Below are 23,016 nucleotides of genomic sequence, written 5' to 3'. Positions count from 1 at the left end.
AAATGAGAATAAAAGACAAACACAGCTGTGTTCGGTTTAATAAAAGTGGTGTTTTTTTAATTTCCTGTTTGTTCCATCATGTTCCATCAGACAGTCCATCAATGTCTTCAACCAAAGAAAAAGGGATGTTTCTGCACTTAGTATTTCATTAAACATTTTCCTTCTGATTGTGTTGCCAGTGTGCCGGTAGCTGCTCGTAGTTTCAGTGAGAAACTCAGAGAGGAGATTGCTTACATTAATGGTCCCAGTTCTTTGTAACAACAGGATTGAATCTACTGGATTTACCAGCAGCACACAACACTGAGAGAAGAGAAAAAACACACATTTAAACACCAAAACTTACATATAGCTTTACTTTATACACACACACACACACACACACTCACACACACACACACACACACACACACACACACACACACACACACACATACACACACATACACACACCCAAACACAAACATATGCTCACCCACTCACACACACACAGAGTCACAATCAGAACAACCACACACTAACACCAGAAACCAACAGACACCAACGTAACATTACCTACAGTACAAAAATCAAAAAATATCTCCAAATATACAATTATTATTTACAGCTCAAGTATACAACCTGTCACTCATACTCAGAATAGACACTCAGTGAGAATTTATCCAAATATACATCAATATTTACAGATTAAATACATCCTCTTAAATACTATAAATATAACTATGGGTTAGGTCACACAGAGACTTCCACGGTTAAATCAACACAAAATGTCTTTACTTTTATTAAGTTAATCCAAAAGATTTGCCAGATTAACCTCCAAAGGTTACCTTGTAGTACATTATGCAACACAGCCGACACGTGGACAACACAAAGAGACCCTGGAGTTGGAGTTGTTGCTTTCTTATTATTCATTTAAATATGAATAATGAATGAAGATTCCCATTTCATATTAGAAGACATTTTTACACTGTGCAGTGTTGGAAGTGTTCAGAAGCAAGGCGTGCTGTGCCTGGAAGTGGGAACTCTTTGACAAACTGCAGGTGGCTGTTTCCTGTTTTCGTTGTGCTCTCATATGTTTTCTCATAATTGTGCAGATGAATCTGTAGCCCCAGTCGAAGTGCAGAACAAACTAACAGTGCTTCTTGGGCAGAGGCAGTTTTAACATGTGCATTCTTTTTCACAGATGAAATGTACTCCTTTGTGCTCTCTTTCCTGTGCTTCTGTGAATGTGCTTTAACTCCAGAGCTGCATGTGAGTGCTCTAACCTCATGCTATGTGACATGATTAAAGTCATTTGGCTGAAAACATCTGGTTTCTTGTGCATTTCTTCCAGGTAGATCTGTTGAACTCAAATTAAGACCCTGGACATGTTTTTGATCTGACATCTTAACATTTTAAAAACTCTTTTAACTGTTCATCTATAACATCTGGGAGGACTTTGGTGCCCCCTGTTCACACAGCAGTATGTCTATCTTTTTGCAAGTTTTTCCTGTATTTGTAAGTAAAATATATCTTCAGTAATATACCCTGCAGCAGACAGTGTATATTAAATAGAAACCATCACCCATTCCCCTGATTTAGACACCATGGGGGAAGGATACAATGTGTCTGTTCTCTGGTTATTTACAGTGATTCATTCTATCTCACTAAATCCTGTAATTCTTAGTATCATTATAACAAAATATATATCAACATAAAGTTATCTAAGAAAGCTGGGTTTAATAGGAAAAAATAGGGGAATTCATGCTGAATCAATATTATTATAATATTGTTATTCATCTCATTAGTGTGCACAAAAGTCTAAATTACAGATGCAGACGTGACCTAAAGATCTACAGCACTAACACAAGAAGCCAGATGTCTTTCAGGAGCATTCAGACCAATCTTTCTCTGTATATATAAATATTACTATTCAAATTCTGTGACAGATTTCTTGAAATTTATGATAAAAATCCAGAAAATATTCGGCAAATCCATAAAAAAAAACAAAAAAACTCCAGGGTCTCCACCTAATTAAAGTGCTCAAGTGAATGAAACAAGACACTGGTCCTAACTCTGCACGAACACACTACGTAAACAACAGAACAAAGTGACAAAAGCATAAGGCAAACAGACAACGGAGATGCTGTTCAGGTACCAAACAATATAACTGACTTCACTACATCAGTTGTGACTCAAGTATCAGTGTTGTCTCAGGGAGGGGCCACGAGACGAGAGAGAGCGTATTACTGCCTCCTCTGCTGGCCTTCAGAGCCCCCTAGCGGTGAAACATGTGTATTATCACTTATTCCAAACACATCTATCACAGAATATTTTTCACATCAAACCCCTAAACATACATTGTTTTACAAGTTTAAACATTAAAAATAAAAATAAAATAATTCAGTTCACAAAAATAGATCATAGTTTAGTTGTAGTGCTTATGAGACAATGTCAGATTTTTGGAATGTACAACAATTAAACCTCCAACTGGGGATGAAGTATGATAATCCACATGGCAGTTAATCTCTCACTCAATACACAGTTATAACATCAGAGATATATTCATGTAGGACAGAAAGCATCTCATCCCTGTGTTGCTGCACAAACAGCCGTGCAGGTGGAGCAGACAAAGCAAGGGTCTGCTCTCCCCGTCCTCCTCCACATCACAAGAGGATCTGTCTCTATTGTGCCTTGTTGCCTAGGCTTCCCCTGGGTAACGCTGCTCTATTTTTAAAGCGGAAGGGTCACTGGGGGCTCTCATTCAGTGGCAGACAACACATCGATGCACACACGACAAACGCCTCTTGACACAGAGGTAAAAAGCTCACATTTCCAATTTCTACTCGCTCTGCCTTTGTAACACCCAGAGCTTATAAAGCACAAGCTTTATCTCTGCCTGTGCACTACCACCTCAGCCCTTCGAAAGGCATCGATTAAAACAGAAACGCTTGATTGAAATGATGGATCAAAATGGAAAAGCTTTGTGGAGTCCAGCTGCAACTGGAACAGCTCAGATATGACATGAGGAGGGACATTTAAAAAGAAAAGTGCTTCTCTGTGTTAAGGCTGAGAGATGCTCTTACCACGTCTGACTTCTGTGCTTTCTGTGATTGCCAAGAAGAAATGAAGAGGTGCACTATTGCTGTGATTATACACGATCAACTATGACATCAACACTTATTTACAGTATTCTACATGAGTGGGAGAAGAAGAATAGAAGGAGATCCACATTTTTTTTACAAGAATCTGATGCATATTGCTGATGCATGAGAGGCACAATAAACTTAAAGATGTGCTATTAACACTGTTTACGCTATCAGAATCATTTGTTACATACTGGTTTGGAGTGGTTGTGTTTTTTTCTAAATGAGAAATTATCCCATACAGCGAGTCTCCTTCCATCCTATCACCCACAAATAACAATCTTCTGCATCTGAACCAGAATAAGACGATGATCTCTGAGATATAGGAACATCCAGCTGTCTCAAAAATAACCTTCTGTGTACTCATGACTGACTTTGACGGTTCAGTACAAAGTAAATCTTCTGCATTGCACACACTTTAACATCGCCAGAGCTTATTAGAAAACATAACCTGTATTTGATCCCTTTCTGTGCTTCACTCCTTCCTCTACTTAACGTTAAACAGATGGAAACAGTGGTCATACCAGATGGGACTCACATTCCCATGATCCCTTCATTACAGCAAGGCTTGACAGGAGATAAGCAGCATGGAAGAAAGGAGGGCCCACAGGTGATGAGCGATGGAGCATAAAAAGGGTTGATGAAAGGTTTTGGCTTTGTGGGTTAAGGTGTGATGAACACTGCAGAGAAGAAGAGCAGCAGTGGATTTTCTCTTCTGCCTGACCTCCTCTGTTCCTCCTTTCCTCACCGTGTCTCCCTCTCTCCGAGTAAGCCGGGGGGTTTGAAAGGACAGAGGAGGATCTGTGAACTCAGTGGATCATAACTCAGACTCAGGTGAGCCTATGTTCTGGTAGCCCGTCTTGGTGCTGGTGCCGTAGTTGGTGTTGGTCATCTCGTGGGCACCGCCGGGGCCCAGCAAGGTGCGGTGCGGGGGCATCGGGGAGGGAGCCTCGCTGGGGTTCTTACTGAGGATGAAGCGTTGCTCGTCCTGCTCTTCCAGGTTGGACATGTCCTTCATCATCCCTTTACGGTAGGAGACGGACAGCTTGTTGGAGCCGTCTGAGATCAGATTGAAGTGGCGGGCGATGAAGACGAGGGGTAAAGGCAGCATTGCCGCCACAATGAGGGCGTAGGCCATGGCTAACGCCCAGGGTGGGTAGCTATGGAAACTCTCTGCACCCTGGTAAAAAGACAAGTCAAAGATGTAATAAAAAGATGAAGAGGAGGAGACAATCATCAAAGTAGTCATTGTTAATGTTCCTTCTTTCTGTTTTTCTCTTTAAATAAACTAAAATCTCAACAAAGATAAACTGTAGACTGACCTCAGATTCCACCCAGGCATTGTATCCTGCAGGGCTGACGGCCATCTCGATGACGGTGGCAATGATGAGCAACACAAGAATAGCTGGAGACACATACCTCCACATGTAGTAATAAAAAGAGTACGGCCTGAAACCAAGCATGTCTTCCAGGTCCTGCATGAACCTGTGAGGGAAAGAAAGAAAGAGAGAACAAAAGAAAGAAAGAGAGATAGAAAGAAAGAGAGAAAGAAAGAAAGAAAGCAAACATGCAAACAACTGAGTCTTTAGATTGATGTCACACAACCACAAACAGTTATTTATTACATTTATGAAATGTGAAGCATTGCCTTGTGGGATTCTTGTCAGAGTGTAGTGTTCACAACACTATGTGATGAATACATCTAAACCTATGAGCATTAAAATAAAACAACAGTGTTTGTGTGTTCTGTATGGTAGATAGAAAGAGATTTCTGACACAGACTAAGTTCCTATGATGGGGATCTGTCTGTTGGAGCCGCAGAATTGACACCATGCCCCCTTGTGCTCACTTAAACACATGATTAACTTATCATAAAAAAGGTGATGATCCCTCAAGTCTATACAGTCTACAGGAGAACAGATTGCAGACACTAACAGTTATGGAAAGTCTATTGACTATTTGTAATGTGGGAAAGAACCCTGAAAGGATGCACATGTCTTCAACAAAACTGTCAAATGCACTTTAACCCCTGCAACAATTAAACTCTTTGAACAGCAAACATGCACCCAAGGACAGTATTTGCTGATATTAGGTATGAAATGCATCCTCTTCAATATATCAACTGATCTAATTGGCCTCCGTGTATGGCTGAATGTACTGAGCCATGAAAAATATTTCAACTTTCAGATGAAACATTTCTGGATTACATGACATTATACTGGATTACAGAAATTTAAATTGATTGTGAAGGTACATCAAATCTCAGGCCAATCCATCCTACATTTAGAAATATTAAAAAACCACTGCTAAAAATGTACTTAAGATATCAATGATCTCAAAGTATGTTTGAATCTGAACAAAACTTCATGTTGATCCAACAAAGACATTTCATACCTGACCAAAAAACCCACCCAGGTCATCCTACTGACATAGCCAAAAAAATAAAATTTTTGGTGACCTTTTCCTTTCAAACCATTAAAAAAAGGTCATCAGCCCCTTTTTTTCTCGAAATTGGTGAGATGCTTTAAATGTGTACAGTCTCAAAGGGACTGCCTGAAATGTAAGTAGATCCAAGAACTGTATGGCTTCAGTCTAAATAGTTCAAGTTTGCAGTAAGGTTACCTCTTTGTGCCGTAGATCCAGGCCACAGAGATGTTCTCCAGGATCACCACCACAGTGAGAGGCAAACCAGCCGAGTAATCGTCGAACATGGTGACAAAGTAATTTCCTGAACGCTGCACAAACAGCAGGCCTAACAGGAAGGCGATGACACAGCACGCCACTAAGGAGGAGAGCAAGAAACATCCAGTGTGAATGTCAAATACTTTTATACTTGACATGACTTACCTTTAAGTACATCTAATGCAGTTTGATGAGTAGAAAAGAAAATCACTTCAGCTCACCACATAAAATCTCTTTGCGGATCTTGAAAGTGTCCAGTATGGGTGTGGTGATGCCAGTCATGGTGCCAATCATACTTCCCAGACCTAAGTTGATCAGCATGAAGAAGAACATGACGGACCAGAAGGGGCTGGCAGGAAAATGTGTCATGGCCTCTGTGAAGGCGATGAAGGCAAGTCCGGTGCCCTGAACCGCCTGCAAGACATAAAGGAGGGAAAAGGGTTACTGAGGTCAAGGTCACTAGTAGTGAAAAAAACTCCTGTTTTTCTCAAACTGAACTACTTCTATATTCATAAACCATAGTGTAGAAATTTATGGGAAATGGGTTTTACTGTATATAGCACTTTAACTTTTGACTGATTAACCACGAGGACACCTCAGCGTCTGACCTTGTTGAGTTCATCCTCCAGTATGCAGGCATCCAGGCCCAGCTGTCCGAAGTTTTCATCCTTCACTGTCTTAATGACGCCGTACATCTCTGCATAGTCCTGGGCCGACAGTTGGGAGAAGTTGATGTGAGGAGGGATGAGCTCTTTGCTCAGCACACCTGTGTTCAGGAAGCCCAGGATCTTCTCTGCATTGCTGCACAAGGATCATTAAAGATTTTAATTAAAGGATATGTGAAATAATAATTAGTTAAAAAATAAAAAAGACGTAGTGTTTTCTTTCCCAATAGGACATACTCACTCAACAACACACTTCTCATTCATGATGTTGGCTTTGAAACCCAGGACAGCAAACACAACTAAAGTGGCCAGGATGGAGGTAACGAAGTTAATGACGGAGACGAGCGCTGCATCAAAGTGGCAGTTGTTGTCTCGCTTGTTGTAGCTGGAGAAAGCGATGACACCTCCAAAGCCCAGACCGAGAGCAAAGAAAACCTGCGTGGCTGCTTCCCTCCACACCTGTGGCTCCAACATTTTTTCCAGCTGAAGAGAGGAGAAGTTCAAAGATTACGTTATATATATATATATTTTTTTATCCTTTCTAAAAATCCCATTGACCACTGATGCTCTCAGTAGCTCATTGACTCATGTAGCTCATTGACTCATGTAGCTCATTCATATTTTAAGGGACAAATTAAGTTGCTTTCAAGTTCACCTTCGGGAAATCTGCCACCCACCAAGCCCACCAACACTACAGCCCCCACTACCACAGAATCAGAGAAGGGGTATGATGGCTTGCAGTGGCAATGTATGAAAAGCTGCTGTGGAAACAGCAGAGAGGCTAAAGTACAGCAAGATCTAACCATATTTTTTGCTATGCAGTTAATGTCATGGGTCCTCTACAGATCTTGGGCCCCTAATGGTTAATCAGGCCTTGCATAATTGTATTTATTTTCTTGTCAAACTGATAGCACGGTATGCTGTACATGATTTTACAGCATACAGTTCCATCAGTTTTAGAGGTTGTATTTTGCATGGGAGCTGTAGTAGACACTTCAGAAACAGAAGTAACAGATAAAGTTTGGAGGGCTGGAACAATCACGTGCCAGGAGGTGTGCCATCACAACTAAAAATTTAAATGAAGAAATACTATATGTATTACCGGCTTTCTCATACCTCTAACTCAAGCCTTCTTTTAGCTTGATAATTAAGAATTGAATACTCAAGTGAGCTCCATGTCCCGACTGCTACTGCTAAATACACTGCACTCATTAGAGCTGTGATGATCACCTGGGGCTGATAGGAATTCTCTATTCAACAAAGAAATGACAATTCCCTTGAGCTGTCTCTTTAAATAGTCTTGTCCATTGTCTCTACATCATTTTTCACGTAACAAAATTACAAAATAGTAAAGTTATTTCATCAGTTATGATTAGATTTTGAAATATCCCTGGTAGGTATCGTTCATGAAATATACTTGTTGCAGAATCTTAGATAAAACTCTATATTGTTTTTGAGACATCTGAATATGCTACCTGGATTTAATCAAGCAGAAACCAGGTTACTGTGGCAACACTTCAAGTTTATTCAGGTTTCATATATTGTTGTTGGTTGAGAACATAGTTAGAACACATGTTCTCATGTCATCTTTACATGGATACAAATTACCAGGTTTCATTTGTTCCATGTCAGCATCCTGTCCCCAACGAAATACTACAATATCATGTTGAACGTTCCCATGTAGTTATACAAATTCACCACTAGAGGGAGACATCAACTCAGCACATGATACAAAGCAGTATTTGTGACATTATTATGAGTGTAGCTGAAATAACTTGATGGTAAAGCAGTTGAAATCATTACTGCTAATCTATCTATCTATCTATCTATCTATCTATCTATCTATTCTGATTGGCCAGCAGACTTTACTGTTTCATTATAAATATAATTTCTTTTCTAAACACCCATCCCGATCCTGATGGAGCGACCCTGTTTAGATTTGCTGAATCTTTTCTGATTATCACCACTTTTGGTTCTCACCTTGGGGGTGAACATGTGAGCAATGCCGTCTACAGCTCCCTTCAGCAGCAGGCCTCGCACGAGGAAACAGAAGAGCACGACGTACGGGAAGAGAGAGCTGAAGTACATCACCTTGAACAGAGAGAGAGAGAGAGAGAGAGAGAGAGAGAGAGAGAGAGTCAAGTATTGTCAAGTATTTTACAACAGGTTGCCATGGAGATGCTTTTCTGAGGTCTCACATAGAGGACACACACACAGAGGACACACTCACACACACACACACACACACACACACACACACACACACACACACACACACACAAACACAGATAATGAATCAATCAGAAACTGCTTTGTGTGTCTTTTGGCAGTGAATCTGTGAAATCATACCAAATGTGGAGAGAATTCTTCTAGGTTTGGAGTAGTGAGGACAAAATTCCCTCTGACAGTTTTTTTTGTGCTGGGTTATATTTGAGTACTGAGGATGATAATTTGATTACTGAGTTGGTGTTTAAAAAATCGTGTCAGACCTTGGCGATCAGTGTATTTTCCTGTTGAGAATGTGGGCTGGATGTTACGCTGTCATTTATGACTCACTCTCTGAATGGAGTTAATAGGATGTTGTTGCAGTTGTTGCCAAACAAAGTAATTTCCATCTGTATCTTAAACCGCTCTTTGCTTGCTTCAGTTTAAGATTATTAATGTTTCATGTGTCTCTTCCATAATAAAGACAAGAACCATAAATAGACCAGTGCTGACGAAAGGCTTTAGCATTCTTCTTTCTGCATTAGCAGAGCCTCTCTGATATGGATGAATCATTAAATAATAAAGCAGGTCTATGATGGGGTAATCTCAATACTTTGCCCCTTCTGTAAAGCCATGGAAACCCCATACCTTCCCAGAAGACTGGATGCCCTTGATGACAGCCAGACAGACCATGATCCAGGCCACCAGCAGAGCCAGGGTCATCCTCCAGTTGAGGCCGCCTGTGTCATTGATAGAGCTGGTGATGTTGAGAGCCTGCCGGTACCAGAAGTAAGTGGTGGCTGAGCTCTTCTCACACTCTGGCACTACCACTAAAAGATGAGAAAAAGGGAATAAAGGGAAAGGACATCAGAACACTGTCACAGTTAGGTTGGCCCATTGCAATGACAAACTGGATGTCTAACGATCGTTCGTTTTTAAATAAAAACTTTTTGTAACTAATCTGTAGTTACATTCTGTTATTCTTTCTGTCAGATAAGTATTTTTGCAAAGAGCCATTGGTTGAAAAAGTAATACTAAAGTTTAAAAACACAATATGATTTCCTGCTTTAAACCAATAGTCCCAAAGTGATTAGCATGATGTAAACACATGGTACACAGTATGTAGAAAAAATGTGTTTGAAATGTTGTATTTTGTTTGTTTTTGGTTAATTGTGTCATTCTACAGTTTTTAATCTAGTTTAGGGAGAAAGGTGTAGCTTTCTAAAGCATGAGCCCTGGCACATATTTCTTAACCAAATCAAATACTGCACCTCAACTCCTACCAGGATATTGTTGTCCATTTTTTATTTAAAAAAGCCTTCTTTTAAATGAGCCAGTGATGAGAAATAAGAATCGACACATCAACCTTTTTTCCAGAAGAAGAATTCATCTTTCCTGAAGGATTGTAGTTTTCATATCTCATATTTTAAGTGCTGATTTTCACATCGGAGGAGACTGGAAATGTTCTCACTGGACGGTCTTTAGATTAAAAAACAAAAAACCAGTAGCTAATATTGTCTTTTTAAGTAAGAATGTTGAATATGCCCCGCAGAGTTTTCTTCTCTTTCGTCTCTTGAATCTGTCTTTATTTAGTTTTCATTTCCTCCCTGTTTCGGAAAACCAATTTTGTTTTGCATTCATGTTTTCAAGCTAACAATATATTTATGTTACCTTTGCACTTCGTCTTTCTTGCTGCATTAGCCCCCTTTTTTGAAGTGGAATGGTGTCAAATTATGGGTGGGAACTTGAAATGTGTCACCAGGGGGATTGTGCATGTGTCTCTTAGTGCGTGTGCATATGACAAACAAAACAACGATCCAAACATTGCAATGTCACCCCTAACGCCACTAGTAAAATACGGTAACTCTATGTTGTAGAGTCCTGCTCGACGCCCCAGAGCAACCTCCCCGCCCCTCCTCCACTGCATTCATATCCCAAACAGAGTACACATCCTGTGCTTGAAAGTTGATGAAAGCTGGTGTCCTTCACTCTGCTTGAACCTGCACTAGCTCCACCACAGGCTAACAGCTGACAGCCATTGGACAGTCAGACAATGTTGGGGTCATACCATCTGACAGGCCTCGCCAACAGGGCTGTTATGTTGGATTGAGATCAGGACCATACGGAAAGATTTGAGCTGCTAAGTCACTGAATCTGGAAATGGTATAAGTACTTGTCTTTTTTCATACATCTCTATAATGGTTAAGGTGTATTGTGCAGAGCATTGTGTTTGCACTCACTGGCTTGAGTTCCATTTATCATGATGGGGCACTCAGCCCAAGGCAGTGGATACTGGAAAGACTTGAAGAAGTAGAAGATGCTCCAGCCGATAATCACATTGTAGTAGAGGCCCACAAAACCACAAACCTGAAGGAAAAAAAATATAGAAAACAGCTCAACTCATCACTCCTAGCAACAAACTGTCTCTACACACAAATGCACAATCACAAACACATGCAGTTTGTTCAGGTGAACACCTCCTCAGCTCAAGGCTGCCGAGCACACAGCTTAAGTCAGTGTGTGTATATGAATTATTGAGCTGTTTGCTCTCAGCAGCAGAGGCTTGGGTCCTCTATGAGGAGGTATTTATAGCTGCTGAATCTCTCTCTGCCACATCCGGGCTGCAACACGCCTCACTGCCCCATACCAGGCTCCCCCTCCCCTCTTTAATGCTAGATTGATGAAATCTCTATTAAAAAGACTGACGCAGGAGGTCAGCGGTTGAGAGAATCAGCCGCTGACTGACTGTGTGTTTAGCAGATGGGATGGAGACATGATAGGCCATTGCTCCTGCAGCTGATGGGGACAGATTATGACAGTGATCAGCGTTGGTCTTTGCACGCCGCTTGCTGTAAGACATCAAAAGTGAGTCAAATGACATGGCGGCCAGTGTCATGACGACTGAAATCTACAGCACATTTATTGTCACTTCACGTCACATGTCTAACTTTGAGTCGACGAGTAAAAGTGATACATTTATTATCTGAGATGAAATACAAACCTGTTTGGTAATAGCATTTTAGAAAAGGGGTTAGACATATTCACCAAAAACCATTTATTAATGATGCACGGTTAATTCTTAATTTTTATTGCTTAAAAGCAAAATAATATTACTAGAAGAATTGTTAAAACATCAGTTTGTGAACGGACAAAAGGTCGCTTTGGTTGGTGTTTACCTTCTGTGATTGTGCTTCATCCATTGTTTTACAGTTTCAATGGAGTGGAATACGTTTTGTTTTTTTATCCGATGATTAGAGATCAAATGTTAGCAGTAGGATCAGTTTGGCATTAAAATAGTTTAATGGACCAGGTTCCTTTATGAACACTTTAAGGGCACATATTATGAAAAATCCACTTTGACAGTGTTTTTGAACATATATTTAGGTAACCTGAGTGTCTACCGACCCACAAAATGTGAAATAAACCCATCCAATCCTTTGTCTGTCTTTGTTTGTGTCTTACAATACAGAGAAAAATGCTCCGCTCCAAATTTTCTCAACTTGGGACATCACAGGCGCGATTCTGGTAAAAAAAAAAAATCCCCTCCCCTGGTGTCTCCACACATGGACTCCACCCCCAGCCTAGTACAAAACTTTTAAGCAGGTCCGCCATTATTATTCTTTCTACAGAGGATTGATGTCTACCGGGAAAACTCAGGGGGGCTCATTGCATTTGCAAGAGACACACACACCAAAACTGAACGTTCTGAGAGAGCTGGTTTAAACAGGGTCACAACATATTTTGTATAGGGGTATAATATGTCCTCTTTAAAGTAACTGGTTAGGAGAGAGTGGTCAACTTGAATACATGTGACATGCAAAGGAGTGGTTTTAATTATGGGGAGTGAAGAAAAAAACCTCATCATAAAGCATGAACAAAAATGCTAGTGACAACCTTTATACTTGATATACATTTCAAGGGTCTTGGGAGATATTTTGGGTACCACTGCTTCTGGAGATAAATGGCACATTAATGAATCCCATAAATGTGTTGTGAGACTTGCAGTAGGGGCTATTTGATGGCTTAGATGTTCATGAAAGTCTCCTGATTAAATCACCAGCACAAAATCTTACACTGATAATCTGCTTCACTCTTACAGTAAAGAAGCAGCAAGGATCAACAAGTTAACACATACAGTAGGATAAAGAAACATTACAAGATCAGATAAAGCGTTTAAACCAGAGAGCCTGGATTTAAAAGATTTGACTAATTTTAAGATTAGTTGGTTAAAACCAGTTCAAGATTAGTTGGTAAATTGTTCGGTAGTTGGTACAGAAAACCTGAAAGTTTTCTTTCCCAACTCTGTTCAGACTTTTGGAATTACACATTTCACAATGGGCAGAGATGAAGGAAATAATTTAATTCTAGGAATTTGTCCAGGAGTGGTAAAGAAAAAAAGTATTGTTTTCTGTTGAGTAAAACAATTGAATGATATGCCCAAATCAGTTCATTTTTTAAAACTGGTTCAACTTTGATTGAACTCAGCAACTGTTTTAACAAAAGAGAAAGTCTTTCATTATGTCCATATATTTTTATCCACTTCGATTGGCACCTATATGTTTGGACTCTTCTCCTAGGAAATTGCAAGTGAGGCTCATGGGTAGTGTAGTGTTGAAAGCCATCTGCCATGCCAAACTGACAGATGAAGACAGGATTTTTCAGATAGGAAAGTCGAAGTAATAATACTTCATATCTAGGGGTCCTTAAGTTAACTTAATGACTCTTTCATCATCTTCCTGTGTCATGTCTTTCAACATTAAGCAATGATATTACAGCAAAAAAAAAATATATATAATACCCTACCCACTTAGTGACACCAATGTGCCACATATAGTATGTGTCACTTATTTTGACTAAATTGGTTAATGGGCTGATGTTGGTACGTACCATGAGACTGGAGACCCCGATACCTCCCAGCTGTGGGTAGACGTAGTTCCACACCCCGATGCTACCCCGCCTGATCCTCTGACCCACAGCCAGCTCCAAGAAGAACAGGGGGATGCCGATGAGGAGGAGGAGGATAAAGTAGGGCACCAGGTATGCACCTAAGACAGAGGATGGATACATGAAGAATTAACAGCTTCGTCTGCTACCTGAATGTTTCTCTGCCCTGTTTGAAATCCATGTTTAGTTGAAGAAGAAAGCTCAATATAAAACAGCTGAAGAGGAATCGTTTCTGTCAGCCTCTATTTTTGGAGTCAGTTTCCTGTATCCTCTCCTTGAATTAGACTATTTCCGCTCTATTCCCTCACCTCCTCAGACATTTTTCTTTTAAATTTCTCTCTTCCTCTTTATTGTCAACTTTCATTCACTGCTTTGTCAGACACGACCATCTCTCTTTTTTTTTGCACACAAAACAAAACAAAGAGAAACAAAGAGAGATCAGCAGGCACTCAGAGACAACTGGTCAACACATCCAGACTCGCTTACGTCAAGACATGAAGAGGCACCATGGCGACTAAACCATCAACACACACAGCCTGAGCGTATGAGCTCAGACTGACCGACAGCTAGAAGGAGAAGCCTGTTTCAAGAATAAAAAATAAATGAATGTGACATTAAACTCGATCAAAAACACTGATTACATCGTGAGTGGTTATTAGAGATGGTAGCATAAAAGAACAACAAAGAAAAGTACACAGTGTCATTTTAAAAAGTGGTGTTATTATCTGCACTGTTAGAAGTGACTGCTCTCACTGATCTTTGATGTCTATTTGATGTCTATTCTGAGCAGCAATTCCACAGATGAACTCACATGTTTTCGTCAAGAGAAATGTAAACACATTATTTTCCCTCTACGATATTTCTATTCAGCATCACTGATAAACCATCCATACATGAAATACCCCACTAGATGTGTTTAGTGGATTTGTGTATCTGACAAACATGTTGGCCTAGCATAGAATCAAACTAAGAAGAATGGTAACTGGAACAAGGGCAGAAAATTGAGAATGGGCGGGATGGATGTGTCCTTCCAATATCCAGCAAACACCGAATTGTCCCTTCCAATATCTAAAGTAAAGCCTTTTTAATATCACAGATGGATGGACGGATTAATAAACCCTGTCACCCTGATGTCTTTGGTCATTAGTAGTATGACAGCTCCATCATGCCTGCAACAATAGAACAATTTGTAGGGATTTCTATAGACAAAGAAGTAAATATTATATATAAATGAAAAAAAGAAGGTTAAACGTCTTTACTGTTTTAAACTGACTACAAATCACTGAGGCAGAGAGAGGGAGAGGAACAGGTTAGCGTTCATACACACACAGTCAGGATTCCTGCGGTCATGTGAACAGCTTGACATTTAAACAAGTGTTTGCCATTGAAGGAGACAATGATGCCGAAAGCATGGAGCTATTTTACATATCTGGCCAATGAAGCTGATTCTGTCCTCAAAATAAACAAAACAATTGTTTTTTTCTGCAAACATAAAAGGTCATATTTTTTAGAAATAGGTCTTCAACTGTGCATAGAGTAAGTTCAGTCTCAACTTGTGATTAAACTATAATCCCTTTATTGCAGTTATTAAACTACTCAGAGTTAAAAGTGAACTGAATGTAAACTCGATGCAGGAGGTACCATTCATGAATTATTTTTAATCAATTCCTTCTTTAAAAAAAATAAAAATTAGGGATATTCACGATTAGCTGACAATTGAATGTAGTCACCATGGCTACTCTGCACCTGAATTACAAGACGGTCAAACTTATACTCATTTATATCAACCAGTCAACTGTTGTATCTTAGAAGCCGCATACTCTGGTTAAAGGCGGCTGCCATATTGCCATAATGCTTAAGTACCTGGATGTTTACCAGCACAGTGGAGGGGTTGTATCTTGTAACAGAGCAGTTTGTCATTAGTTTGATGTACAAATGAATATAAAGTTGTAGGCTGTGTAATGTTAAACGGGCATAAACACTCGACCAGAGCGATGTGTAACTACATTTAGCACAGGCATGTGGATTTTAACCTGCGAGGAGGACCTGGCTAGTACTGTGATGGCAACATCAGTCAAACCAGTTCAACATTGTCCACCTGTATATGCTGGGTTCCCATATTCAGCCGTGTTCTATAGAATTGTGCTCAATTTAAACTGTTTTCGGAATATTTTTTGTGATCTTTAGACTAGTTCAAATTGAAATTTGCAGTTAATTGACGGGGAAATTAGTCGCTAGGAGCATCCCTATTAAATAAAACGTTTTTACCAAAAAAATGTGCATAAAATAACATCTAAAACCTGGAAGTGAAGGCCTACTACACATCGGCCTATGTGACTTCACATTGTTAAAAATGCTCTTGACTCAAACAATGATTTACACAGCTTCACCTTGGCTGTTTCTTAACTACATACACGAACAAGACACCGTCAAATAGAAAGTCATTGACAACAATTGATGTGGGACATAGTTAGTCTCTTTAACAAGTCCAGACAAGACAATGCAACACCACCCACTGAGTCCAAATTCAGCCGGGGATACACACTATACAAACACACACACATACACACACACACACAGTGATTAAAATGATTTGATAATGCTTTGTTATATCATGCCTCTCAAATACCCTCTGTACACACACCTCCCACACAAGGTAGAGCTTACAATGTCTGAGAGCCAAGGAAATCAGTATTTACTCTTCCTCTTCCTCATTCTTAGTCATCACCACCCTCTAATCTCTCCACAATACCAGTAAAACAGACTAAAGCTCACATCTATAAACTGAAACCCTGCAATTTTTTGAGAAAGAAATTATCACATTTTGTATCTGCTGACGGCAAAAGAACTAAAAGTCTGAGAAATGCTGGAGATGGCTTGCTGCTGACTTGCTCTATCAGTTTGCTAATTGTTTGACAGGACACAATTTATCAAGCAAGAGGAGGCTGTAACACTGACACAAAGCAAACTGCACAGAATTTTCATAGGGCAATAGTGATAGACCTGCAGCAGAGGGGCCCCGGGTAGCCTAGCAGTTATGCCACGCCCAATGTACAATGGCTATTTCCTTCCAAATGGGCGGCCCAGGTTCGACTCCTTTCCTTCAGGTCATTACCCCCTCTCATCCCTGTATCCGACACTAATCACTGTCCTATCAATAAAGGCATGAAAGCCAAAAAATATAATTGACTTTAAATACAATTCACTGTTTCTTCACATGTAAAACAAAAATCTTAAAAATATCTTGTATTACAATCCACCTGCAATCACTAATGTGGTTTACAAACTTTTGTAAAATCACAACATGATATGATCATCTTGTTACCATATCACCAAAAGTCGATTTATATTATTGAATCATTCCTTTGATTAAAAAAGATTGGCATTTTGGACATAATCTTATCAAGAAGTTAATGAACAAAAATAAACACCACTCACATCTGTTAGGCAAATGTAAAGCTACTACAAGCAGCTAGTTAGCTTATCCAGACCCAGCCTCATGTAAAGACCAGAAACAATAGGAAGCCAGTCTGTTTGTCCCCCTTACGGTCTCATAATCCACCTATACCAACTCCCCTAAAGATCACCAGCTAACATAATATAATTTGTTTACTCAGTACAAAAAAAAGCCTAAAATTATCAATCCGTAGTTATGCTAGCTGCGCCACCCTGTTCCCAGGCTTGTTTCCAGTAGTACCAAGCTAATGGGCAGCTGCTAGCAAAACTCTTTTTAAAAAGACTGCTGCTATATGAAACACATTTTATCAATAAATATCTTCAAAGAACTTAAGTATTTACATTATACTGTAAAGTGAATAAAAATTACATCTTATATAAGAGGAGACTTTCTTCTAGATGAGTTTGGTTAGCATTCGCTTTACACGCTAGTCTCAAAAGCAGATGATTAATGGTTTAGGATAATGTTAAAAGTCTCTTTCAGGGCTTCACACTTGCAGAACACTCTTTGATATTTGCAGGAGGGGTGTGTGTGTGTATTTCAATTCTATAGAAACTAAAGAAAAATTAGTTGCAAAACTGCTTGGGTATTTCTTTCTGTAATGTGAAGCTATTGAATGTGTACGACGGAGGATTAGGGCCACGTTAAATTATTATTTTTTTTTTACATTTCGAGATTAAAGTCATAAATTTACGAGAGTAAACTCGTAAATTTACGAGTTTAATCTCGTAAATTAACGAGTTCGAGACCAGCCTGCACAAAATGATGAAAGTAGAACTCTTGCAGACAACGTCCTCCAAGTCAGTGTGGTTCTTTCTTCGGAAAAGCCACAGTTTCTTGCAGTATCTTTTCAGGGTGCTGATATTGACAATATATGTCAATGTGAAGATGATGATGTGCCAAAAGCATGTGTAGTTTCATATCTGTATAAGTAAAGCCCCAACACAACTATTTGTCTGTTATCGGTCTGCCTTGTTAAAGTGTCTCATGTGCAGAGCCAGTTTGTGTCCTGTTTATACATAATTTTACAGATAAACAAGGTCTTGCAAGTTGAAGTGAAAACTTCTCTTGAACTAACTGTTTTTACCGACTACACAAGGAAGTAGCCTATTTCCTTATTAGTGAAACCTTTAGGACAAGATGCTCCATGTTTGTCATTTGAGAACAGGATGCTGCTGCTCTTGTGATATAGACTAAAATAATGACTTTATTCTTTTGTTCTTTAAAGACTTTAAGAGTTCTACTTTCATCATTATGCGCAGGCTGGTCTTTATTCTCGTGAAGTTACGACTTTAATCTCATAAATGTACAACTTTATTCTCAAATTTATTTTTTATTTTTTATTTTAACGTGGCCCTAATCCTCCATCGTAAATGTGTTATGTGATATAACAGTATAATATTACATTTGATGCCAATCATAGAGACCAGTGGTTGAAAAAATCCATGCCATGATGTCTTATCAAGTTGTTGCCTGGCACAGAACAGTATCCTTGACACAACTGCAGACAGGAAAATGCTAATCACATGTTCACACAAAGGGATTAGAAAAATTAAATCCAAATGGTTCCATGAAATTAAGTTAGCTGCTCCCATATGGGATCTGATTTCATTACCAGAAAGAATCAAAAGAGATTCCTTTACACAGCACTGACTTACTGTTGTAAACAATTACTCAGCACTCTGAGGCAACGCATGTTGATAGGCTAATGGGTGGCTCAATGAACTATACAAAATGTGTTACAACACTCTCATCAGAAAGCATTAAGACTTCTTTGATACAGATGGATTGTGAACTTTTAAAATGCACCCAAATCAATGTCAGACATGCGTCCACCTACCTCCACCATTCTTCTGGCACAGGTAGGGGAACCTCCAAACGTTGCCCAGGCCCACAGAGAAGCCCACCTGGGCCAGGATGTACTCCATCTTGTTGTTCCAGGCCGGCCTGCCATCCTCAGCGTCCGGGTCAGGGGAGGGCAGCAGGGCCTTAACTGGAGCTGTGGAGCCAGGACTCAGACCCATGCTAATCTGACTGCTCTTATAGTCCATTGGGTGCTCCAAGGACAGCAGGTCAGCCACAGACTCAGTGACCGCCTCATTGCTGTGCTCCCGCTGGGTCACCTTAGTGTTCTTTGGCATGGCTGCAACACAGGAGCTCCTTCAGGGTGAAGGTTGTGAGAGAGTGGCAAGACAGGAAGCAGAGAAAGTACAAGGAGAAGGAAGTTGTGCTTTGTCTTCAATCTGTGAAGAGAAAGGGTTGGAAACACACAAAAGACATATGTGGTAGTGAAAAACTGAAGTATTCTTTTCAACAACACTTCAGGTGTAAGGACGCAAGTTGCTCTGCAAATTCTCTGTAAGAATCCTGTAAGTTTTGCACTTAAGCAACACTGACAACTATTAATTACAGAGATAGAGATACATAACAAAAAATATGAATGAAATAAATCATGTGTTGGACTTTTTTTCTTGAAAATAAAATACATTTTATGCTTCCAGTCAGCCTTGCAAACTAGAATATTTGTTGCCTTTCTAACCTTTCTATGATACCAAAAACTTCTGAGGATTCTTTGGGTGAGAAAACATGAAACTTGCAAGTGTCAACTTTGGCTTTGAGAAAGTGACATTTGCACGTTTTACTAGTTTCTAATATTTTATAGAAAATAAACAGTACATTGATTGAGTCAAAATTATAAGCATCACATTTCCCGTTTTCTACTTAGTACATGGGGTGCTGTGAAATGGTGGTAAAATACAGTACTTAAGAGTCATAAGTGAGGTATTTCAGTAATCCACTTCATTATGGATAACAAGACCCAAAGATTGAATTACAATCCATTTAACAGCAGAGCCCATTATACTACAGTTGAGTCATGTGAACAGCATGAAAAGCAGCATACAGTCTGTCTGTGTAACTGCTGGCCAGAGGAGAAAAACAATAAAACTAAAGCCTCTAGGTTTCATCACTTATTAGTGTCTGTATTTTTTCCCATCATGCAGCTTCAACATCTTTTCTGCAGGCTTTCTCAAACATTTATGAGCATAAGATCAATGAGCCCAGTAGTCCAATTCTCCTGAATTAACAGTCACTTTCCCCTGAAGAGAAAATCTGTCAACTAATAAGTTAGTCTCTAAAATTTGTTTGGCAAGTGAAAGTTGTTCCCTCGAAACAACCTGATTTCACTGATTCTTTTAGTTTCACACTTGTTTTTCAGTTAATAATAAAATGTTCGCATAGCGAAGCACCTTAGCTTTTTGACGATGTCAGTGGAAGCGATCTGTATTTAATATGAGATACCACAAGATCTTCATTATAAAGTTAGTGGTTAAACTGTAAACCATAGACCTAACAATGAAAAAGTATGGCTCTAAACATTAAACACTTAAAATGAGAAGACCCTTGACCCTTAAAGAACAGTGTTGGAAACATTGCACAAAAACATTGAAATTATATGACTGTAGGCTACATCACTTCATTAACTAAAGGTCAACTTTACAGTAATGATGACAACCTGGTAATATCCCAAAAGGGCAGCTACAGAAGCAGAAAATGACAAAAATATAAAACAAGCTATGGAAACAGATTTCAGGTTCAGTTTGTTTTGCTGGATACCTGACTTTTATTTCTTGATATCTGACTTTTATTCCCTGACTTTTATTTCTTGATATCTGACTTTTATTTCCTAAGTTTTATTTCTTGATCCCTGACTTTTATTTCTTGATATCTGACTTTTATTTATCGCAGTTCAGTGGCAGAGAATCAAAGCCAGAGGTGTTTGATCTGGAGACAAGGACCTCTAATCTGAAAACAGATTCAGCCAAACTGAAATCAGAGATGGGTTTTTATTCACAGTGACTTCTCGTGAACGGTTGCCAGCTGACCGGACTCTAAGCCCACCCAAAGGCCGCGCAAGCAGCACGCACATCACATTCCTCAACAGGAGCAATAAGCCCCTGCAGTCACGACACGCAGCGGCTCACAGAGGAGCATCACACAGATCCGAGAGCGGCTGTGAACTTTTCCACAGCAGTCTACAACTGCGCAGTACTGAGTCACCAAGGAACGACAGTCGAATGAAGTGTGAAGCCATGACAAACATGTTTGCAAACAATTTTTTTTTCTTTTTAGCTAAGGTGCTGAGATTTACGAGATTTTAAGACTGCCGAGAGTTGAGCCCTGAAAGACGGTTCACACAGTGTTTTGCCCTCATTTCTTTTTCACTCGTGGAAAAATTGGTTATAGTTAGGAACAAACTGTCCCCGTTTCTACTTATAGCTCAGGATGTAGTGGCCTGTCAAACCCAAGCGGCCAGTGTTCAGGTTTATTCCGATTTTCTATTATCTGTAGGTCTGTTAATAATGTGGTGGAAGAAAAACACCAGCAACTTTGTGGGTTTCACAGTATGTTCTTACACAGATGGCACATTACAGAGACAGCAGGGCTTCACATACAGTGCAAGACACTGTTGCAGATTATGACTTGGTGTTCAATCTCTATGTCAAGGAAGAAAAGTGAGTAGGAAAAAGTCATTTTTCAATGTGTGTACTTAAAAAAGTCAAACAAATGTGCTGGTGAGAGTAAACTATAAGAAAATAGGAATACTGACCTAAAGGACAATGTGCCTTTAGAGAATAAGTATGTACTTTAAAAAGGCATGGGACCCCTGTGACACCCTGTGACCAGCATGTGCACAACATTATACTCCTAAAGCTCACACACAGTTTGGTGTTGATGATGCAACTGCGCAGGTTTTCCTTTTATCCTGTCTGGTTGCTAAGCAATGGCTCTTACTGCTAAATTGAAATCCCATCCCTGCAGCTTCAGTGGTCGCCTATCTCGTCCCTTAGCATCTCAAACGGACAGACGTGATATCCCCAGAGGGTCGACTGCAAAAAACATTGAGCTGCTGTAACAGGACAGAAAGGTGATGGTGTTGGGGGATCAGACATAAATCCATTCATTTATCGTTTTAAGAGGTTAAGCCATGACATAAGTTGATGTCATTCTTAATATAAGACTTGTGCAGATACATCCCAGTGGGAATTGTTCATGAGCATCAGTGACTGTGACAGGTACAAAACAGCACCTGCATGGCCATGTTTAAGCATCCCTCAGACACACACACACACACACACACACACACACACACACAGGCCCACAAACCAGAGCTTGCGGCTTCCTCTCTGCCTGCATATAACCTCTGATGCCTTGTCAAGGTCAACTGAATCCCTTAATTAGTGTCTGCAATAGAAAGGCGGAGATGCAGAAAAAAACGAATGTAAGTCAGCAGATGATCAGCAGCCTCGCAGATTTTGTCATAATCGAGCCAAATGTGGACTCACATGGCGCGGCGTCGTCAAACGCGGAGGATTAACTAGCGACGCTCACTGTCAACGTTGCGGCGAAATCACCATTTAATCAGTTGATAAGGGGGAGCTGAAGCTTGTCTCTCTCAAGCATTTTTGATAGATTTCGAGAAGGTCGAACGATCGCTTTTTACTGAAGATTCACGACGGACGGAACTATTGATTCTTAAAGCGAAACCACCACACATCTAAACGGGTGAAATCATAGATATTGTATAATGTCATCCTTACCTTATGTAGTGTGCAGAATGAGGTCTGACGTCCAAGTCAGCGTGACAGTATGAATCCACAGTACGCGTGGGTTATCTTCATTCAGGCACTGTCTCCTGATGCAACATTTCTGCGCGCACAGAGATGCGAAATCACGGAGCTTCCAGTCACACAGGGGCGCATGGTGCGTAAAGTCTGACGCAGGAGCTCAACGCCTGCCACAACTTTGGCTACTGTAATCACATTAACTTGTGCAGGTTACTGCTTCTGTTTGTCTCCAGTCAGCACTTGCTAGACAGCTCTGCAGGGGTGAAAACTGCTCACACCTCTGGTTTCCACGTGGTTCTGACTGTGCTGTTGTG

General features: G+C 40.0%; 1 protein-coding gene across 1 annotated transcript; it reads right to left on the bottom strand.

Annotated features, from left to right (window-relative positions):
- Positions 1-370: 370 nt before the first annotated feature.
- slc6a17 (solute carrier family 6 member 17) lies at positions 371-23,016 on the bottom strand. Its single transcript, XM_020657097.3, has 12 exons — positions 22,676-23,016; positions 18,916-19,318; positions 13,562-13,719; positions 10,915-11,041; positions 9,323-9,504; positions 8,450-8,560; positions 6,711-6,952; positions 6,413-6,605; positions 6,026-6,218; positions 5,745-5,904; positions 4,445-4,607; positions 371-4,302 (listed from the first exon to the last, which is right to left on the bottom strand). Exons 2-12 carry the CDS (start codon positions 19,214-19,216, stop codon positions 3,940-3,942), a joined length of 2,193 nt encoding a protein of 730 aa, XP_020512753.1. The 5' UTR covers positions 19,217-19,318; positions 22,676-23,016; the 3' UTR covers positions 371-3,939.

Source organism: Labrus bergylta, chromosome 12, assembly GCF_963930695.1.
Source record: "Labrus bergylta chromosome 12, fLabBer1.1, whole genome shotgun sequence".
NCBI lineage: Eukaryota > Metazoa > Chordata > Actinopteri > Labriformes > Labridae > Labrus > Labrus bergylta.
This window is presented reverse-complemented; position numbering and strand designations above follow the sequence as displayed.

What these genes read in the sequence shown, in the direction of transcription:
- slc6a17 (XM_020657097.3), bottom strand. Translation starts at nt 19,216, where the DNA reads ATGCCAAAGAACACTAAGGTGACCCAGCGGGAGCACAGCAATGAGGCG. An exon ending in GCATCCAGTCTTCTGGGAAG is followed by an intron (nt 8,561 to 9,322) that starts GTATGGGGTTTC and finishes TCTCTGTTCAAG; the next exon opens with GTGATGTACTTCAGCTCTCT. An exon ending in TGGAGGATGAACTCAACAAG is followed by an intron (nt 6,219 to 6,412) that starts GTCAGACGCTGA and finishes TATGTCTTGCAG; the next exon opens with GCGGTTCAGGGCACCGGACT.